This window comes from Periplaneta americana, chromosome 13 (assembly GCF_040183065.1).
Source record: "Periplaneta americana isolate PAMFEO1 chromosome 13, P.americana_PAMFEO1_priV1, whole genome shotgun sequence".
In the NCBI taxonomy this organism is placed as follows: domain Eukaryota; kingdom Metazoa; phylum Arthropoda; class Insecta; order Blattodea; family Blattidae; genus Periplaneta; species Periplaneta americana.
Genome location: NC_091129.1, coordinates 123286105 through 123303438, shown reverse-complemented (window position 1 = coordinate 123303438; position 17334 = coordinate 123286105). Strand labels below are relative to the sequence as shown.

Genomic DNA, 17334 nt, shown 5'->3' with positions numbered 1-17334 from the left:
TGATTTTGTACTAATATTCTAATTGGTTTTACCAGTTGTTCTGTATGGTTGTGAAACTTTGACTCTCAGTTTGAGAGAGAGAGACAGAGGTTAAAAGTCTTCGAGAATAAGGTGCTGAGGAAAATATTTAAGAGGGATGAAGTTACAGGAGAACGGAGAAAGTTGCACAACGTAGAACTGCACGCATTGTATTCTTCACCTAACACAATTAGGAGCATTTAATCCAGACGTTTGAGATGGGCAGGGCATGTAGCACATATGGATGAATCCAGAAAAAATACATATAGAGTGTTAGTTGAAAGACCTTTGGAGAGGCCAAAGCATAGATGGGAGAATAATATTAAAATAGATTTGAGGAAGGTGGGGTATGATGGTAGGGACTGAATTAATTTTGTTCAGGATAGGGACCAATGGCGGGCTTGTATGAGGGCGGCAATGAACCTCTGGGTTTCCTAAAAGCTATTTGTAATAATTGTAATTCGTTAAACTTTCAGTTAACTCTTGAACGTGATATGGTGGTGGTTTTAAAATAAGATACAGAGTTGTACAATATGTAGACGCAATTGGAAGAAAATTTAAAATTAAGTAAGAGGATGATATATTATATGAAAGCTTAAGCTAACAACTTTAACCCCCTGCTTGCAGGATTTCTTACTGCTCAGCTGATGCTGCGCACGACCACGTGTTTGCTTTCATTGCAACTAACAGCAACGAGACAATGGAGTGTCATGCGTTTCTGTGCCCTAAGAGGAAAATGGTGAGTTGAAGTGGGAACAGATACAAACAAAAGTGTTTTTCACGTGTAACAACATTGTAATCGTCCATGCTGTCTGAATGGCTACTACATTCGCCTTTATACCCCATGTTCTCAAGTGCAAACAGACCAAAGTCTCTGGATAATAAAACTACTTTGCATGATTTCTGTCAGTAAAGGAATAGCGTTTGGAGCCCCGTGTTGTAGATTTATGGCATTTGAAAATGCTCTGTTTCTGAATGAGAAGACTCCAGTCAAAGTCTGCCAGCCATTTCTTATCAGAACGAAATACAGCTCTGCTAATCATAATCATATTCTCCATTTTTCATAATCATCATCATTAATCATTATTATTATCATCACCATCACAAGTTCTACAACCCAGTGTGGCCCCTGACTTTCTGAAATCTTTTCCCTCAATTTTCCCGATTCTTCACCAGTTTCATCCAATTGTCAACACCACCATGTCCACCCCATCTCTCTACCGGAATTTTGGCCTTCCTCTTCGCCTAGTATCTCCAGGTCCTGACATTAAGGGACATTAAGGATCCTTCTGGAAATAAATTTTCATTAGCTCGCTCTTACAAAATGCCTTGGCTATCTCCAGGGTTGCCAAACTTACTGGATTTCCCAGGATTGTTCTGGATTTTAATAGTGTGTCCTGTGTTGAGTTATATTTGTCCTGAAATGTCAAAAAGATTGGAAAGATACAATGGCTGTGAAACTTGGACTCTCACCTTGAGAGAGAAGTAGAGGTTAAGGATGTTCGAGAATAAAGTGCTTAGGAAAATATTTGGGGCTAAGAGGGATGAAGTTACAGGAGAATGGAGAACACAGAACTGCATGCATTGTATTCTTCACCTAACATAATCCAGACATTTGGGATGGGCAGAGCCAATGGACGAATCCAGAAATGCATATAGAGTGTTAGTTGGAAGATCTGAGAAGAAAAAGACCTTTGGGGAGACTGAGACGTAGATGGGAGGATAATTTTAAATGTATTTGAGGAAGGTTGGATATGATGCTATGTAGGAACTGGATTAATCTTTTTCAGACCTATCATGGGCTTATATGAGGGAGACAATGAACCTTCAGGTTTTCTAAAAGCCATTTGTAAGTAAGTAAGCTCGGAAATGGAATTCAGTTCTGTCAAGTTAGAATAATTTCAGAGAGGGCTTAGAAGTTGATCATATCTGGAGCCACTGATAACTACCAAGTAAGCAGTCAAGCGTTTCTTGGCAATTTTGGGATTTAAAAGTTAATTTTTAGCAAAGCTTCCTCTGAAAGAGAAATAAACCGGGAGTCCCATGTTGTAGGTTTATGACTTATGGTGAATCATGTCCGTGAATGAGAAGTTTCGAAGTAAAATTTATCTGTCGTTTATTGCCCACGCAAAATTTACCACCATTATCATTATCCTCTTTAACACATATCATTCCTATCATTGGAGTAATGAATTTAGGCTTAGCCCTACAGGTGCTCCAAACTCAGAAATGGAAGCCAGCAGTGACAGGCTATTAGGATTTCAATATGACGTAGTTATCTAGAAGCATTGGGAACCAACCACTCTAAAAATAAGAAATACTTATTTTGAGGTAACGGGTATCGTTACGAGTTTCTTGTTTTATCGTATATTTGTGTTGACTCAGGTAGAGAGTTAGACCTTGTATAGACGCAGAAACAGAATTTGGTTCACCTGAATTTTCCATTTCCTGTTGTAACATACTGCGCATGCTCAGTGCCAGGTAGCCCAAATTTAGTTTCTGGGTCTGTACTAGACTCACCACAAAATCAGGGATGGGTCACAAATTGTGAATGTACAGGCTCAGAAACAAAATTTGGGCACTGAGCATGCACAGTATGTTATAACTGGAACTTGGAAAATTCAGATGGCCCAAATTTTGTTTCTGGGTATGTACAGTAGTGGCAAAAAAAAAACCAGACCGACCCTTGTAGCTGATTTCAGAGCCTTATTCACTCCAGAGCACGATAGAATGGTAACTAAGACTTTCGTGGTTCGAATACTGCCTGGGAAGGAAACTTTTTATTTTGTTCCTTATTCAAATTTATTCTCAATACTTTTCGATTCCAGCGATATTTTACCACTTAATTAACTTATTATTCCCAGAACATGAATTTTACCAGCAATCGAAAAGTATTGGGAATAAATTTGAATAAGGAACAAAAAAAAAGCTTCCTTCCCAGGCAGGATTCGAACCACGGAAGTCTTAATTACCAGTCTATCGTGCTCTGGAGTGAGCAAGGCTCTGAAATCTGCTACAAGGGTCGGTCCGGTTTTTTTTTGCCACTACTGTACATAATAAAAAAAAAAAATAAAGGATAATGTTAAGGATGGAGATGATGACGACGATTAAAAATAATAAGTTTAATTAAAGATGAAACTAAAGATAGAGACTAATTGCGTTTTTACTGTACTTGTGAAGAATTGCAATATCAGTACCGATATCATCTCTTGAGAAACTCCTCTCAGAATTTTATAAGAAAAAATATTCCACATATTGATATTATACTTATCAGTAGATTATTTCCTTGTGAGCTAATCAGATTTTTTATGCAGAATTATTGCGTTCAGTGGATTATCCTGATTGGTGTTATGTTTGACAGGCACAAGCAGTCACCCTGACAGTGGCACAATCCTTCAACACAGCCTACGAACTCTGGCAATTGTCTCAAGAGAACTCCCGTCTTAGAAGTCAAGAATTCAGGCCATGTCATGAAACCAAGAAAATTTCAGGTAATTAAGACGTGTGTTCAAGTGAGACACAGCAGCGTGGTTACATCCTCGTCAAATGAAGTATGCAAGAAGCATTTTCAAGCTGCTTGCAATATAATTTCATATTTTGACGAAATTAACGAAAAACTGGTTAATGGAATCCCGTCTTTTAATATATGGTACCGTACAATGTGAATGCATTATTCATTATCATTCTAAAATTTGAAGTGTGTAAGTTGCATAGATTACGAGAGTAGGTCTACACATTTAATCACGTGTCATTTATCTAATCTCCGTTATATTACATTGTATGGAACCCACCACTTCTGTCAATGGGCAATGAATAAAAAGAGACGGTCCAGATAGCTTTGTAATTGTGATACAGATACCTACATGTACAGAATTGTGTTACTGTTTTTGAAACAGATAAGATGGTGGGATGCTATGATTCAGGTACCGGTATGTCGTAAGTTATTTTGTACCAAAGCTTTAAATCACATGCATCATTCCAAACTCCATTTTATACATCTTGATTATACAACTTTTAACACTGTATCACTTCGGAATATGTATGATAAGAACTCTCTTGTGTTAAATTTTAACGTACCAACATGTTTCGACCTATTTTGGGTCATCTTCTGAAGATGACCTATTTTGGGTCATCTTCTGAAGATGACCTAAAATAGGTCGAAACATGTTGATACGTTAAAATTTAACCTATTTTGGGTCATCTTCTGAAGATGACCCAAAATAAGTCGAAACATGTTGGTACGTTAAAATTTAACACAAGAAAGTTCTTATCATATATATTCCACCATTCTGTAGTGAAACTACTGGATTTGGAATAATTTATGCCAATTTTTCAATGATCCGCACTACTAAATATAGTATTTGTCATATTGTGAGAAAATGTCTACATAATTACAATGTATCATTATTTGAGTCAGTTCTGCAATTAATGATGTGAATAGGTACCAGTTTGTAAGAAAGAGAGCATAAAAATCAACAATAAAGACGATTACAGCAATAAAAATACATTCATCTGCATCTTCATCTGGAACTCGAATTTCTCCATTGATAAATTATACATTGTGATCCCAACCAAGTACATATCCAACCAGAATTATATTTCCTATTTGAATATGCTATGCTAAATCAATTTCTAATAAATTAGTAGGAGTTATTGCTTCAGCAATATCCATTTCAATTCCTTTTCTGTTCCTTCCTGTACCGTCCTCCAGGTTGGGGGTTGATGCAGTGAGCAGTTCCTCACTCGTCATAATTTTTTTTTTTATCTAATGACTTGACTTCCGTCATTCACCCAAGCAACCTCATGTGTGGACGATGCACAGAAACTGTAGTTCTTTTAGCTGCCAGTATGCATTACAGTTTGATGATGATTAATGGATCAATGGTGGAATGCCATAGGGGAAACGGGAATACCTCGCAAAAACCTACCATCAAGCACTGTCCACCACAAAGTCCAGTTGGGGCAGCCGAGATTCAAACCTTGGTTAGGAGTGTGGAAAGCCGACACATTAGCTCTTTGGTTAATGGTGCGCCCCATAGAAATGTAAAATGCTATGGAAGCCGAATACCAGTAGGCCCTATTATGCCCCAGAAAAAATGAATACCAAAGGCAGTGCAAAAATGGAATATTGGGAAAACAACAAGTATAATAATAATAATAATAATAATAATAATAATAATAATAATAATAATAATAATAATAATAATAATAATAATAATAATAATACAAAATTTATAGCCATAAATATATATTATTATGTGCAGTGATTGAGAGAATGAAGAAAATTTTCCTGTCGAAATCTAAAAATTTCCTCCATCCCCGGGGATTTCAGATGTATCAAATGTAAATTCTTACAATCTAATTTTAAACTATTAATGACAATAAAAAAACAGTTAAAAAATTGTTTCCAGAAATCCAGACAGTTAAGTCTAAACAACAGTGGCTTTCTCGCAGAGATAAAAACCTCTGTACTTTAAAAATACAAAAATATAATTATGGCGCATCATGGGATGAGTGGTGTAATTTGAAATAAAGTATCGTACCCGCCATTGTGAAAAAAAAAAAATGCTTTAAAAATAGTGTATATTAACAAGATTTAAATCTCAGAGGAAAACTGTGTAAAATAACTAATGATAGCATGCATGAGCGCTGCCATGGTGGTCTAGTGGCCAGAGCGCTGGACTTATATTCCTGTGGATCCGAGTTCGATCCCCTGTGTACACCCAATTCATAACTTGTGTTGGGCACACCGGTGGTCCAGGTAACACAGGAGGCTCCGGAGGGTCTGGTTCCCCTGTGGCATCCCAACAAATCTCCAGCATCATCTCATTTCATCAAGGTTGTAGATTAGACCTGCTTCCAATGGCACCCTGGGCAACGACTCCATCGGTAAATTGATCTACACAACTGGCTTTCATATGGGTGAATGACAAAAAGTCAAGTACCCGCCATTAGCAAAAAAAAAAAAAAAAAAAAAGTATACATGAGCTTATTGTGTGTATGTGTAATAACTTCGGTATATAATGGGGTCTCCTTTTGTCTTTTGAACAGGATTTCACAACAAAATGAAGGAGAGTAGCGATAATATCCAGAACATGAGTGACAGCAAGGCCCTCTTAATTGATCTGTCCACAGAACCAGAGACTTTGAACGAGAACGGAAACTCCTGGGTAAGTGAACGAGATAATCATATATACTTTTAAGGTGAAACATTTATGTTTGAATGCAAAATTAATAAAATACTATGAAAATTTCAATAACTGACGTCACTTGCTTAGCAACAGCAGTGGATTAGTATGTCACACTATTCTGACGTCACTTGCTTAGCAACGAATCCACTCTTGCATTGATTTGGTGTTTGCTAGTTGGATGACTTATTTTCTTGCATGAATTATATTTCTTATTTCTCTTATCATGGACCCATAATAGTATCGGTCCTCCAACAAACTAATTCAGATCAAATGAAATACAGTAATTCAAATTGTAAATAGCTATATAGATAAATGGTATATATTCAATAAATAAACAAAGGGAAATTAATCATTAATAATGCAACACATGAATTACATTAAATTTATTTCGCATCATTAAATTCAAAGTTCTTATAAATAAAACCAATTTCTTAAACGTTTAAATATCACAACATCCAACCAACATAATAAACGTTTTATTTAATTACAAGGATCTGATGAATCCCCTGTTACTTTTCAACTCTTTATGTCTACAAGACTCATACTTATTCTTCATTGCTTTCACATTCTACTACATGCATCATCATCTTCAATTTCTTGCCCCTAGTTGGCACTGCACTGTCTCTTATTAATAATTTTACTATCTGGCATTATCTTTTATGGTATTCAATAGTAATTTACTTTTGTCGTTGCTTTTTCCAGTATAATTTGTGTATATTTATTTGCTTGAAAATTTCAGTTTCTCTCTTTTTTTTTAAGTTCATTGTTCTCATTGGTCTCCAAATCTTGTTGACTTTTTAACCGTAATATCATCCTTAGAACTTTCTTCTCAAAGACTGTCAACATGACTGAATTGGACTTTATGATTCACATCCATCTGCAACAAACATTATTTATGTATTCTGAGTTTATCTTTCTTATGTCCTAGTTTAAATTTCATGATGGGAAGCAACGCAAAACACACGCTGTTTGTTGCCTTCATCTTGGTGTGGTCGATATTCCTGAACATTTTCAATAATCCAGTCCGTGTCTTGCACTTGTGAAAAGTAGATTTTTCGGTTGTTCTAATTTCTAAATGCATAACGCTCAATTAAGTTGTCAATGTTCAATTTTTGTCTTTTATATCAGTTTCTTTTCTTGACCAATAGATTTTAGCCACTACTATTCTTCAGAATCACGTTGTCTCTATTTTTAATTAGTCCTTCCTAAACATAATTTTCGCAAATGCAAAGTAGGGTTATAATGGCTATCACTTCATAAAATTTAAGGGATGTTTCTTTGCTTATTCTATTTATTATTTTGCGTCTTATTGTTTCACTGATTTGCCGGAATATGTTTATTTTATTAATAATTAGATTACGAAATTACGTAGAAAATTAAGACATATTTTTCTGATTTTTTATGAATAAAATAATGATAATATATTTAGATAAATTAGAGGAACACTAAGCGCAGAAATAATTGGTAGGGTGAATTTTGACCATTGTATCACTGATCAATTGTTTGCTTGCAGGTTTGTTTTGATGACGATAGAACTGAGAACTTGAATAGCAGTTTTACAAGGTAAGTTACTTAGTGTTAATTGTTATGCGATTATTACTGAATCATTTAGTACTACTGACATAATTAAACAGAGGAATTAATGTGCATCTGCATTAAATTATAATCTTGAGGGTTGCTAGATGTTGAGATTTGGTGAAGCATCACATTTTTGTATTAAGTTTCTAGTGTCTGATTTCAAAAGGTGACAGTACTAATTTGTGATTAGCATAAGCTGTAGTTCGTTAAAATGTTATTATTAAAGCACAGAGGAGCAGCAGTAGCTTCCAAATACAAAAGAAAAAAATACTGTTTGCAAGAGTTGTTAGCAAACGTTGTTCATAATTAAGATAGATTGTTATTGAGTTTCATAAATTTTCAAGTTTCTTCACTCTAGCTTTTAACCACTGAGAAATAAAAGGAATACTTGTCGCTGAAAACGTAGAAAATTTATTTTATGAGATAATTAAATTTAAAGTGTTGGAATACGTATTATATGACTTTCTTGTGTTAAATTCTATCGTACCTGGTTTACATGTTTCGACCTATTATTGGTCTTCTTCAGATAGGTACGGTAGAATTTAACACAAGAAAGTCATATGATAGGCTTACATATTCCGAAGTGATACAGTGTTAAAAGTTGTGTAATCAAGATGTATATGTTAAAGTTTTGGTTACACATAACTTGTACATTAATACAACTTCTACCAAATAATATAAAAGTATACTTATAATTAATATATTGAGATAAAATTTTCACGAAAATACTCCTCATGAAAACTGGACATTTTTTAGCGCGAAAATAAAAAAGAAAACTATAAAATTTGTCAAAATTCGACTATTTCCAGTAACGCATCACCTTAAAATAAGGATTTATGGCTGAGATGTGACCGACTTTCTACATATATTTGAGAAATATGCTTTAATAATATGTAAAGAGTGCAGTCATTTAGAAATATTTAATTTTCTTTTTCTACATACTAATATCTCAAGCTTACAAAAAATTAGCTTCTATTAATTTTTGTGGAAGTATATAGTGTACAGAATCTCGTAAATGTTGAGTGAAGCATAGATAAAGAAGAAGTTTTACGTTGCAGGATATCGAACAGCCAGACCCAGAAACAGAGTCCTGTGATCACATCTCCGCAACACCATCTGCATATCCTCACCAGCAGCAACAGCCATAGTAGCAGTACCAGTGGCTGGGGTGAGAACCACTCCGGTAGTCTGCTCTGGTCTTAGCAACCCGGGTCCTTGCGCCCCTCATGCATTCCTGCTGCAGGCAGTAAACAGTGACAGTGCAGATCTGAACTGCCAGAGAGCGTGTGTGTGTGCGTGCGTGCGTGTGTGTGTGCTCGTAAACACATCAAGCAAGTCGTCTGTGTGAGTGCACAGGGTTAGTTCTGTCTAGATATGTTCCAGTGCAATCTCGAAATATTGCAGCTCAGTTGGAAATACCATTTTATAAGGCGTAATCAAATGCAACTCCTTCATGCTTTTTTTAAAAATCCGAAACACAATAAAAAGTTACATTACTGCCCATTCACATCGGACTTCTCTTTTTGTTTTTCTAACCCGAAATGGTCTGAAGCTCTTTGTTCTATTAATTCCGCTGAGGTGTGCCATCTACAGGAATTAACAAGAAACCTGGTATCGGTAGCAAGAATAAGCTTGCATAAGATGATTGATCTAAATCCTAAACCATTTTAAATCTTGATGCAGAGACGCCCATAGAAATTGTGTCCCCCCCCCCAATCACCCCCTCCCCACAAAAAAAATAGTTTAGGTTCCTCCCCCTCTCCAGTGTTTTAACGAAAGCTGAAATTCTATAATTTAAAGACACTACTAAAACAACAAGCCAAGAAATTTTATTATAATATCTGGCACCCTTGTTTGTTACTAAAATTGAAACATTACTTGGGCAAGAGAAATAAAAAAACCTTCAGTTCATAAATATATTTAATAAATCAGTTTTGCAACCAGTAAAAGAAAAGAAAAGAAAATATGTAATTTTAAAAGCAAATGCAGACATACTTTAGTGAAGACATTAAAAATATATTTAAGAAAAATTAATATAGGGTACATATATAACTAAGTCAGCACGTTTGACTGTGAAACAAGCGGGCCCAGGTTCAAATCCTGGTTGAGACAAGTTACTCAGTTGGGGTTTTTTCCGGTGTTTTTCCTCAACCAATTGAAGCAGAATTACTGGGTAACTTTCGGTGTTGCACCTCGGACTCATTTCGCTAGCATTAATTCACATATTGTCGTCATCATCATCCATACCATAGCCTGGGTTAAGTTCACGGTGCAGCGTGCTGTACTTGTACAAGAGCGTCGCCATTCAGCTACCCAATCATTCACAGAATAGGAGTGGTAAGCACAGTAAGCCTCAGGTAAGCCTTTGGGTCCTTCCTCCATACAAGAGGGGGGAAGAAAACATCTCAGTCATTAGTAGATAAATATAACCTATTAGCTTGCCACATGCAGATGTAAATGGAAAGCATATGACATTCCAACAAATCTCATGTGCACTCCGACATCCAATTTTCCTGATAAAGTTCAGATAGCACAAAGGATATTTTGAAACTTCTCAGCACATTTCCTGCAGGTTTCTTGGATATCCCCCTTTTCCCCCTTTGTCAGGCGTATGTTATTATGTAAGAAGATAGCTATTGTCGTTAGCTTTCGTAGTTTTTTCCTTGAATTTTATTAATTTTCATAAGTTAACAAACATGGGCCTTGAAAAACTAATTTAAGGGACATCAGGATTGTTTTTTTTAAAGGTCAAAATATCATTTTTTTCTTTTTTTTGTACGAAAATATTCCTTGGGAACTTACAGTAACATGTAGTTTTGCCTCTACTTCTTCTTTGAAGTACAGTAGCGACTTTTATATAGGTCTTCTCAATATGTTAGTACCTATTGGATCTCTTTTCCCGAAACTATGTTTTTGATGTTCAAAATGCTTCGTGCGTATGCAGTTCTCATCAAACTCAATGAAAATTTCGTACATGTCCATGCATATATTATCTGAGATCTAACATTAAGACATTTGAAGTACCAGTATCTTGAATATTGGGAACAAAAGAAATTACAATGTAAATAAAAACTATAAATAAATAAATAAATGTCTGATTTTCAAACATTTATTGTGCCCAAGCTAAACTAAATGTCATGAATTTCTCAACGTTAAAATATTTTCCCCCCATAAATCTGAGTCCATATGAAAAAAAATATGAATTTGCTGGATTAAACGTAATGTGCATGGAACTTTTTGATTATATCACTAATTTCCATAATTCAAATTAAATTAATTTCGAAACTAGCAGTCCAATTGAGTTCAGAATGTACACACATGTCGTTCTTAATGCATCTAACAATCATTAAAAAAAAAATGAAATAAATCAGATTAAAATTGTTAAAATTTTAAAACTCATTCCTTAACAATGTTTGGTCCATTTTCAATGAAATATTTTTTTATTTTATATCTCATTTTTAGGGTGTGACTTCGCAAGCAGTTTTAAAATAGACGCTCTGGTTTGTTTCCATTGAAATAGGAGTGACAAAAAAATTTGTAGCAAACCTGTTCGAACTGGTTACTATTAGTTTTAATTAAAAAAATAGGCATGTTGCATTTTGAATCTTGCGTACACTACTTTTAACTCTTAAATACGACCACACAGGTGTATACAAACTCACATGTAATAGTTGCGACAAGTTCTACATTGGACAGACAGGCAGATCATTCCAAACATGCTACAAAGAACACATTAAAGCAATAACCACTATACACAATACATCTACATATGCCGATCACATAACCAATGCTAACCATACATACAATAACATAAATGTGGACATGGAAATCCTACACATACAACCCAAGAACCAAAAACTCAACACACTAGAACAATATGAAATATACAGACACACTAAAACACACCCTGATCAAATTCTCAACACACAGATCAATTTCAGTACACACACACTATTTGACTCCACTTTTCAACACCTTTCAACAATCAAATGCACCCACACAACAGGCAGAGAAGCTCGAGATGACGCTGAGATCTAGTAGGCTCTGAGGATGGTGTGAGAAGCACCGAAACAGCTGTAAGCCGCACAGACTTAAATAATTAACACGAGTAAGTCCACTAGTTAATCAATTACTTATAGGCATGTTGCATTTGATAATGCCTTTTATGTGAGAGATGGATCGTCTATAGATTTATTACAATAATTTATGTAGTGTAAAGTCTCCAATGTTCTGAACTTGCACTGTGTTAAAGTAATTGGCATACTTTTGATGCAGCACAGAGCATTACATATCAAAACAGCTGAATATAATATATTACCGGGACATTAAGTGGAACGAGTATCAGATACTATCCTTCTAGTTTTTGATCAGAAAAACATGTTTTTATACATTTTCTTTCGAAAAAATGCCGTGGAATGTATTCTTAGATTGAATACTAGGGCATTTTAATGTGTTAATGTGATTTTTTGGCGTGTAAAGTTGTGTGCACCAGCTCTTTTTTTATCATGTCATCATTTATTTAATGTAAATAACAAAATGTGAATCACGCCAACAAATTCATTGTGATGCAGTAAGAAATGTTTATGATTATGTAGCTATGGTCGCTGTGTCAATTAATGGTGCTCCAAAGATCAATGTGATCTGTTATTTTTATAAATAATATTGAAGATTTATTGTGAGCTATGTGAAAATATATTGACAACGGAAAATAATGTTCATATCCACACTTGTAATATATCATTATTGGTTTCCTATTTTCCAGATGTATTTTTAAAGCAATGTCTAATAACACCGAACAAGTCTCTGATAAACAAAGTAGAATACATGAGGGTGCGTAAAATAAGTCAATAGGCTGCAGTATTAGGGCTGAATAACAGATGGGAGATTAGGTCTCTAAAGAGTTTCGTACAGTAATATGTTACTCTAAAAAACTTCCGACTCCAAAGTCTGGCATTACATTTCAATATCAGGCAGATCATTCCAAACTCGATACAAAGAACACATTAAAGCAATAACCAGAGGACACAATACATCTACATATGCCGAACATATAACTAATGCTAACCACACATACAATAACATAAATACAGACTTGGAAATTCTACACATACAACCCAAAAACCAAACACTCAACACACTAGAACAATATGAAATATACAGACACACTAAAACACACCCCAATCAAATTCTCAACACACAGATCAATTTCAGAACACACACACTATTTGACACAACTCTCCACCACACGAACGCACCCACACAACAGGCAGCGAAGTTGAGATAGCGCCGAGATCTAGTAGGCTCTGAGGATGGTCTCAAGTAGCATTGAAACAGTTGTAAGCCGCACATGCTTACATAATTAACACGAGTAAGATCGCCATTTAATCAATTATTTATAATCAATTGAATGAGTTATTTATGAAAGGGCCTAAGTCTTGAATACTAAATTCTTAGTAATTTAAGAAAAACTGCTTACAGACCGAAATTTTGAAATTAAGGCTGAAATAAAAATTGTATCACAAATTCTACTAAGCATTTGAGTGTGAAACTTAGTCCTCTTCATATTTAAATCGATGTATCTACACGAAAGAGCAGTTATTACATTACAAACTCATGTTCACAAAATTAGCGACTTAGTCCCTTTCATAAATAACCCATTCAATTATAAGAAGAGTTTCTGTTTACACCCCTATAGCTAATGGCTTTCATAGTCTGCTCAAAATCATACCAGAAAGACACTGCGAAGGTATTTCATTGTTGTCATGGATACAGTACGGTACTTCATGTCATGAAGACGAGTATTAGAGTTACCTATCATATGCTTTCTGGCGGATTCTAATGGTACAGGTTGAAACCTAATCTTAAATGGCAAAATTCTGTACAGACTTCCATCACATGAGCAAGTAAAAGTTCCATGCAGTAAATTTACTGCATGCAAAATAACTCTATTATTTACTTATAAGTGTGTAATATATCTAACAATAATAATTATGTACCGTACCGTTAATTATTTTTTTGGAGGATGAATAAAGGCAAAATTCTATGTCCAGCACTTACTTCATTTTCAACTTCTTGTAGTAAGAGATGTAATGAGAAAAGAGTGCGAACATGACGATTCAAAATATCACTGACTATTACACCGTCTTATTTGCGTAATGATACCCATTTTAGTATGCAAATGTGGATATGACTTTTTTTTCGGAAGTACATTATAATGGAAAAATTTTTAATGAAAAGCTGTATTTGTCTGATTGTGTTATGGAGTAATTGTGGTTGAATGTGTCTAATATGTGAGTGTTGTTAAGTTTATCTAAGATTGCCATATTTTGTTTATATAAATATTTTATTCAATATGTCAGACTATGTATCTATCACATAATTATCAGTTTATGAATTTTTGCTAAATGTTAAATATAATTCCCTGAAGCAATACTTTTAATTTGTGAACTTAATCAATGCAATTTGTCTTTATAATTTATGATAAATGTTTATTGTTAAAAGTCTTCATTTGTTAGTTTTGTTTCACTATCCTTCACCAACTAAGCATTTGTCCTTAAAATCCATGTTTCATATTTCAGTTCGCCATACATCGACGGAGTTGAGTCTACAGGAGTATCTTGCTTTGTTTCTGTCTGTAACTTATGATTGTCCACAGCTCATCGCTAATATTGTCTGCATAATTAAATTTTATGCATTTGATTTATATAAACCTAACCAATTACATTATCAAAATTGAAGAAAAATTATAGGTTATATATATATATATATATATAATACAGGATGTAACTAAAATATAGGAGTATCTTGCTTTGTTTCTGTCTGTAACTTAGGACTGTTCACAGCTCATCGTTAATATTTTCTACATAATTAAATTTTATGCTTTTGATTTATATAAACCTAACCAATTACATTATCAAAATTGAAGAAAAATTATAGGTTATATATATATATATATATATATATATATATATATATATATATATATAATACAGGATGTAACTAAAATGTATTTCAAAATTTTAGGGTCATATTCCTCTCGTATAGAGGACGAAAAAATGTTATATGAACATTGATATGAAAATGCTTTATGTCCTTTTTACAGCCAATTTTCTATAATTCTGCTTACATTGTATGATGCAGTATATTATGGAACAAAAATAACATACCACATGGAAATGTCAGTGCTTGGTCTGGGCATTGTTGATGATGTTTTGGTGGGATCTCATGTTCTTCCACCCAGGCTCAACAAAGAAAGATACAAAATGTTTTTACACTACACCTTGCTTGTTCTATGATACCATGTGCCATTAGCAATACGACGAAACATGTACTTCATGTACAATGGATCTTCTGCTTATTTTAGTGTCGATGTTCGTCGATTTCTAAATCAAAGGTTCCGTGACAGATGGATAGGTAGAGATGGACCAATTTCTTGGTCTCTGCACTCTCTGCACCTAAATCTACTAGATTTTTATTCATGGGGTCATTTAATAGAGCTTATGTATGGAACCCCGGTGCAAGATAAAGAGAATCTTCGAGCCCATATTTTGGAAAACAAGACAATACAACATTCTTCAAGGATACATTAGCACATCCGAGATTCAATGCTATGGCAGGTTAATGCATGTATCCGTGCTAAGAGGAGTCTTTTTGAGCACTTCCTGTAAGACAGATTTCCATATGGTATGCTGTTTTTATTTCATAATGTACCACATCATACAATGCAAGCAGAGTTGTAGATAAAGGGCTGTAATAAGGAAATAAAGTGTTTCCGGACGAATGTTCATAGAATATTTTTTCATCCTCTATATTATAGGAATATGCCCCTAAAGTTTTGACATACATTATAGTTACACTCTGTGTAATATGTATCATTTCCAACTTATGTTAAACTACACTAAGAAAGATAGAATTTAACATTTATATTCATTCATGTTAAAGGAGATGGATTCTTTAATCTCTTTTGTATTAGTTTTGTTATAACTAGCTATCAATTTAAGTTTATTAATTTTTTCTTGTTTAATTTTTATTTTCTTATTTTTCATTTCAATTACTCATTTCCATAATTCTTCCAGTTCTTTTATTTCTCATCTGAACTTGGCATTTAAGCACATTCTGTCTGCTTTGTCACATTGTGATTGATTTAATGTCTTCTGTTGACCTTATTCTAAGTTGCTGTCATATGTCAACGAAACAAGCTCTGCAGCATAAAATGTACTTTAAATTCCACTCAGTTTGATGTTTGAGTTCTTCTTCTGATCACACCACTATGCATTCAGATTGAACTTCAGTGTTCTATGGAACTCTAAATTTTAATGAAACTTCTAATAATTTAAAAACGTTTATGTAACATAACACACTAAATAAACTGGGGGAAAGGGACTGGCCACCCTACTCATTATCTCCTGGTCTAGTTGCCTCATGAGTGATACCTTGTTGGTGTCACTTGTGAGATCCAGACTAGAGGTCTGGACAGGCTGAAATTTTTAGGTCCAGCCCAGGCTGAACCAGACCCGAACCCAACCTGAAACCCGAGATTAGTTTATAATTATCAACCTGAACTGGACTCGAAACTCGAAGACTAGCAGATAAAGCAGAGGTCAGAGGCCATAAGGGTCAGGAACAGCTGCGAGAAATATCAGTCCAGTAGGAGCATGAGAAAGAATGATCTCCCAGTCTTCCAGGTAAAACAAATAAACAGTGCTCTGTGTCTAAGACAGAGTAGAGACGAGACAAATGCCATTCCGAAATATGAAGTCTAACTAAATAATAACTTATGATACTGGTAGTCCACTGCTCTGGATGGATACCAAGTGAACATCTAATTGTGCATTAAAATCTTCGTATTGTTTTTTAATCAGATATAATTCGCGAAAAAGAAAAAATAAAATATTTCGTTTCTTTAAGGCTCGAACCCGACAAGGGTAAGTGAATTTTAACCCAAGCTCGGTCCATTGGCCGAGCCAAGCTGGGCCTAAGCACATGGGCTTTACCTGAATCCATCCAGACCTGTCTTCGAGCAGTTGACTAAACAAAAACTAAAGAAACTGTGATACTTATTAATAATTGGATTTGTGCATACAGAAATGTCAACATATTTACCAAAGGATTTTGTTATGAAAGGGTATATAGGAGTCGTCTTATGCTTAAATTTTAAATCATGATTGGAGAACATGAAAGAAATCCAGGATGTAAAAAAAACCGTACACGAGCCTTATACTTTTCGTTTCACTATATTTTTGTTGAAAAGTTATAAGCAATTATAATGTAATTTTTTTTGGTCATTGTTACCTAGGAGCTTGAGACCTACCTTGCCGAGTACAAAGATGTAGTTCTTCGTCGAAAGTTTTCTTCTATTGTCCATTGTTACGTATTCTCAATAAAACAGAACATATTGCATGAATAATATTGGTGTATTAGATACTAGTGACAAATGCTGAATACGAACAAAGTCTCTTTAGAAGTTCGGGCTTCAGTACTGTAATTTATGCACACAGACAATATCCAAAAATTAAAATAAAATTATGTATTTTCCAAACTATATGAT

At 34.4% G+C, this 17334-nt stretch overlaps 1 protein-coding gene across 2 annotated transcripts in view; it reads left to right on the top strand.

Moving 5' to 3' along the window:
- Window positions 1-9138, top strand: part of LOC138712351 (low density lipoprotein receptor adapter protein 1-like) — a 239842-nt gene extending 230704 nt beyond the window's left edge. For both annotated transcript variants that reach the window (XM_069844013.1, XM_069844014.1), the window contains exons 5-9: window positions 646-757; window positions 3380-3509; window positions 6070-6188; window positions 7723-7772; window positions 8846-9138. In XM_069844013.1, the coding sequence (XP_069700114.1) occupies window positions 646-757; window positions 3380-3509; window positions 6070-6188; window positions 7723-7772; window positions 8846-8990 (556 nt within the window). In that variant the 3' untranslated portion in view covers window positions 8991-9138. The remainder of the gene's footprint in view (window positions 1-645; window positions 758-3379; window positions 3510-6069; window positions 6189-7722; window positions 7773-8845) is intronic.
- Window positions 9139-17334: the final 8196 nt, after the last annotated feature.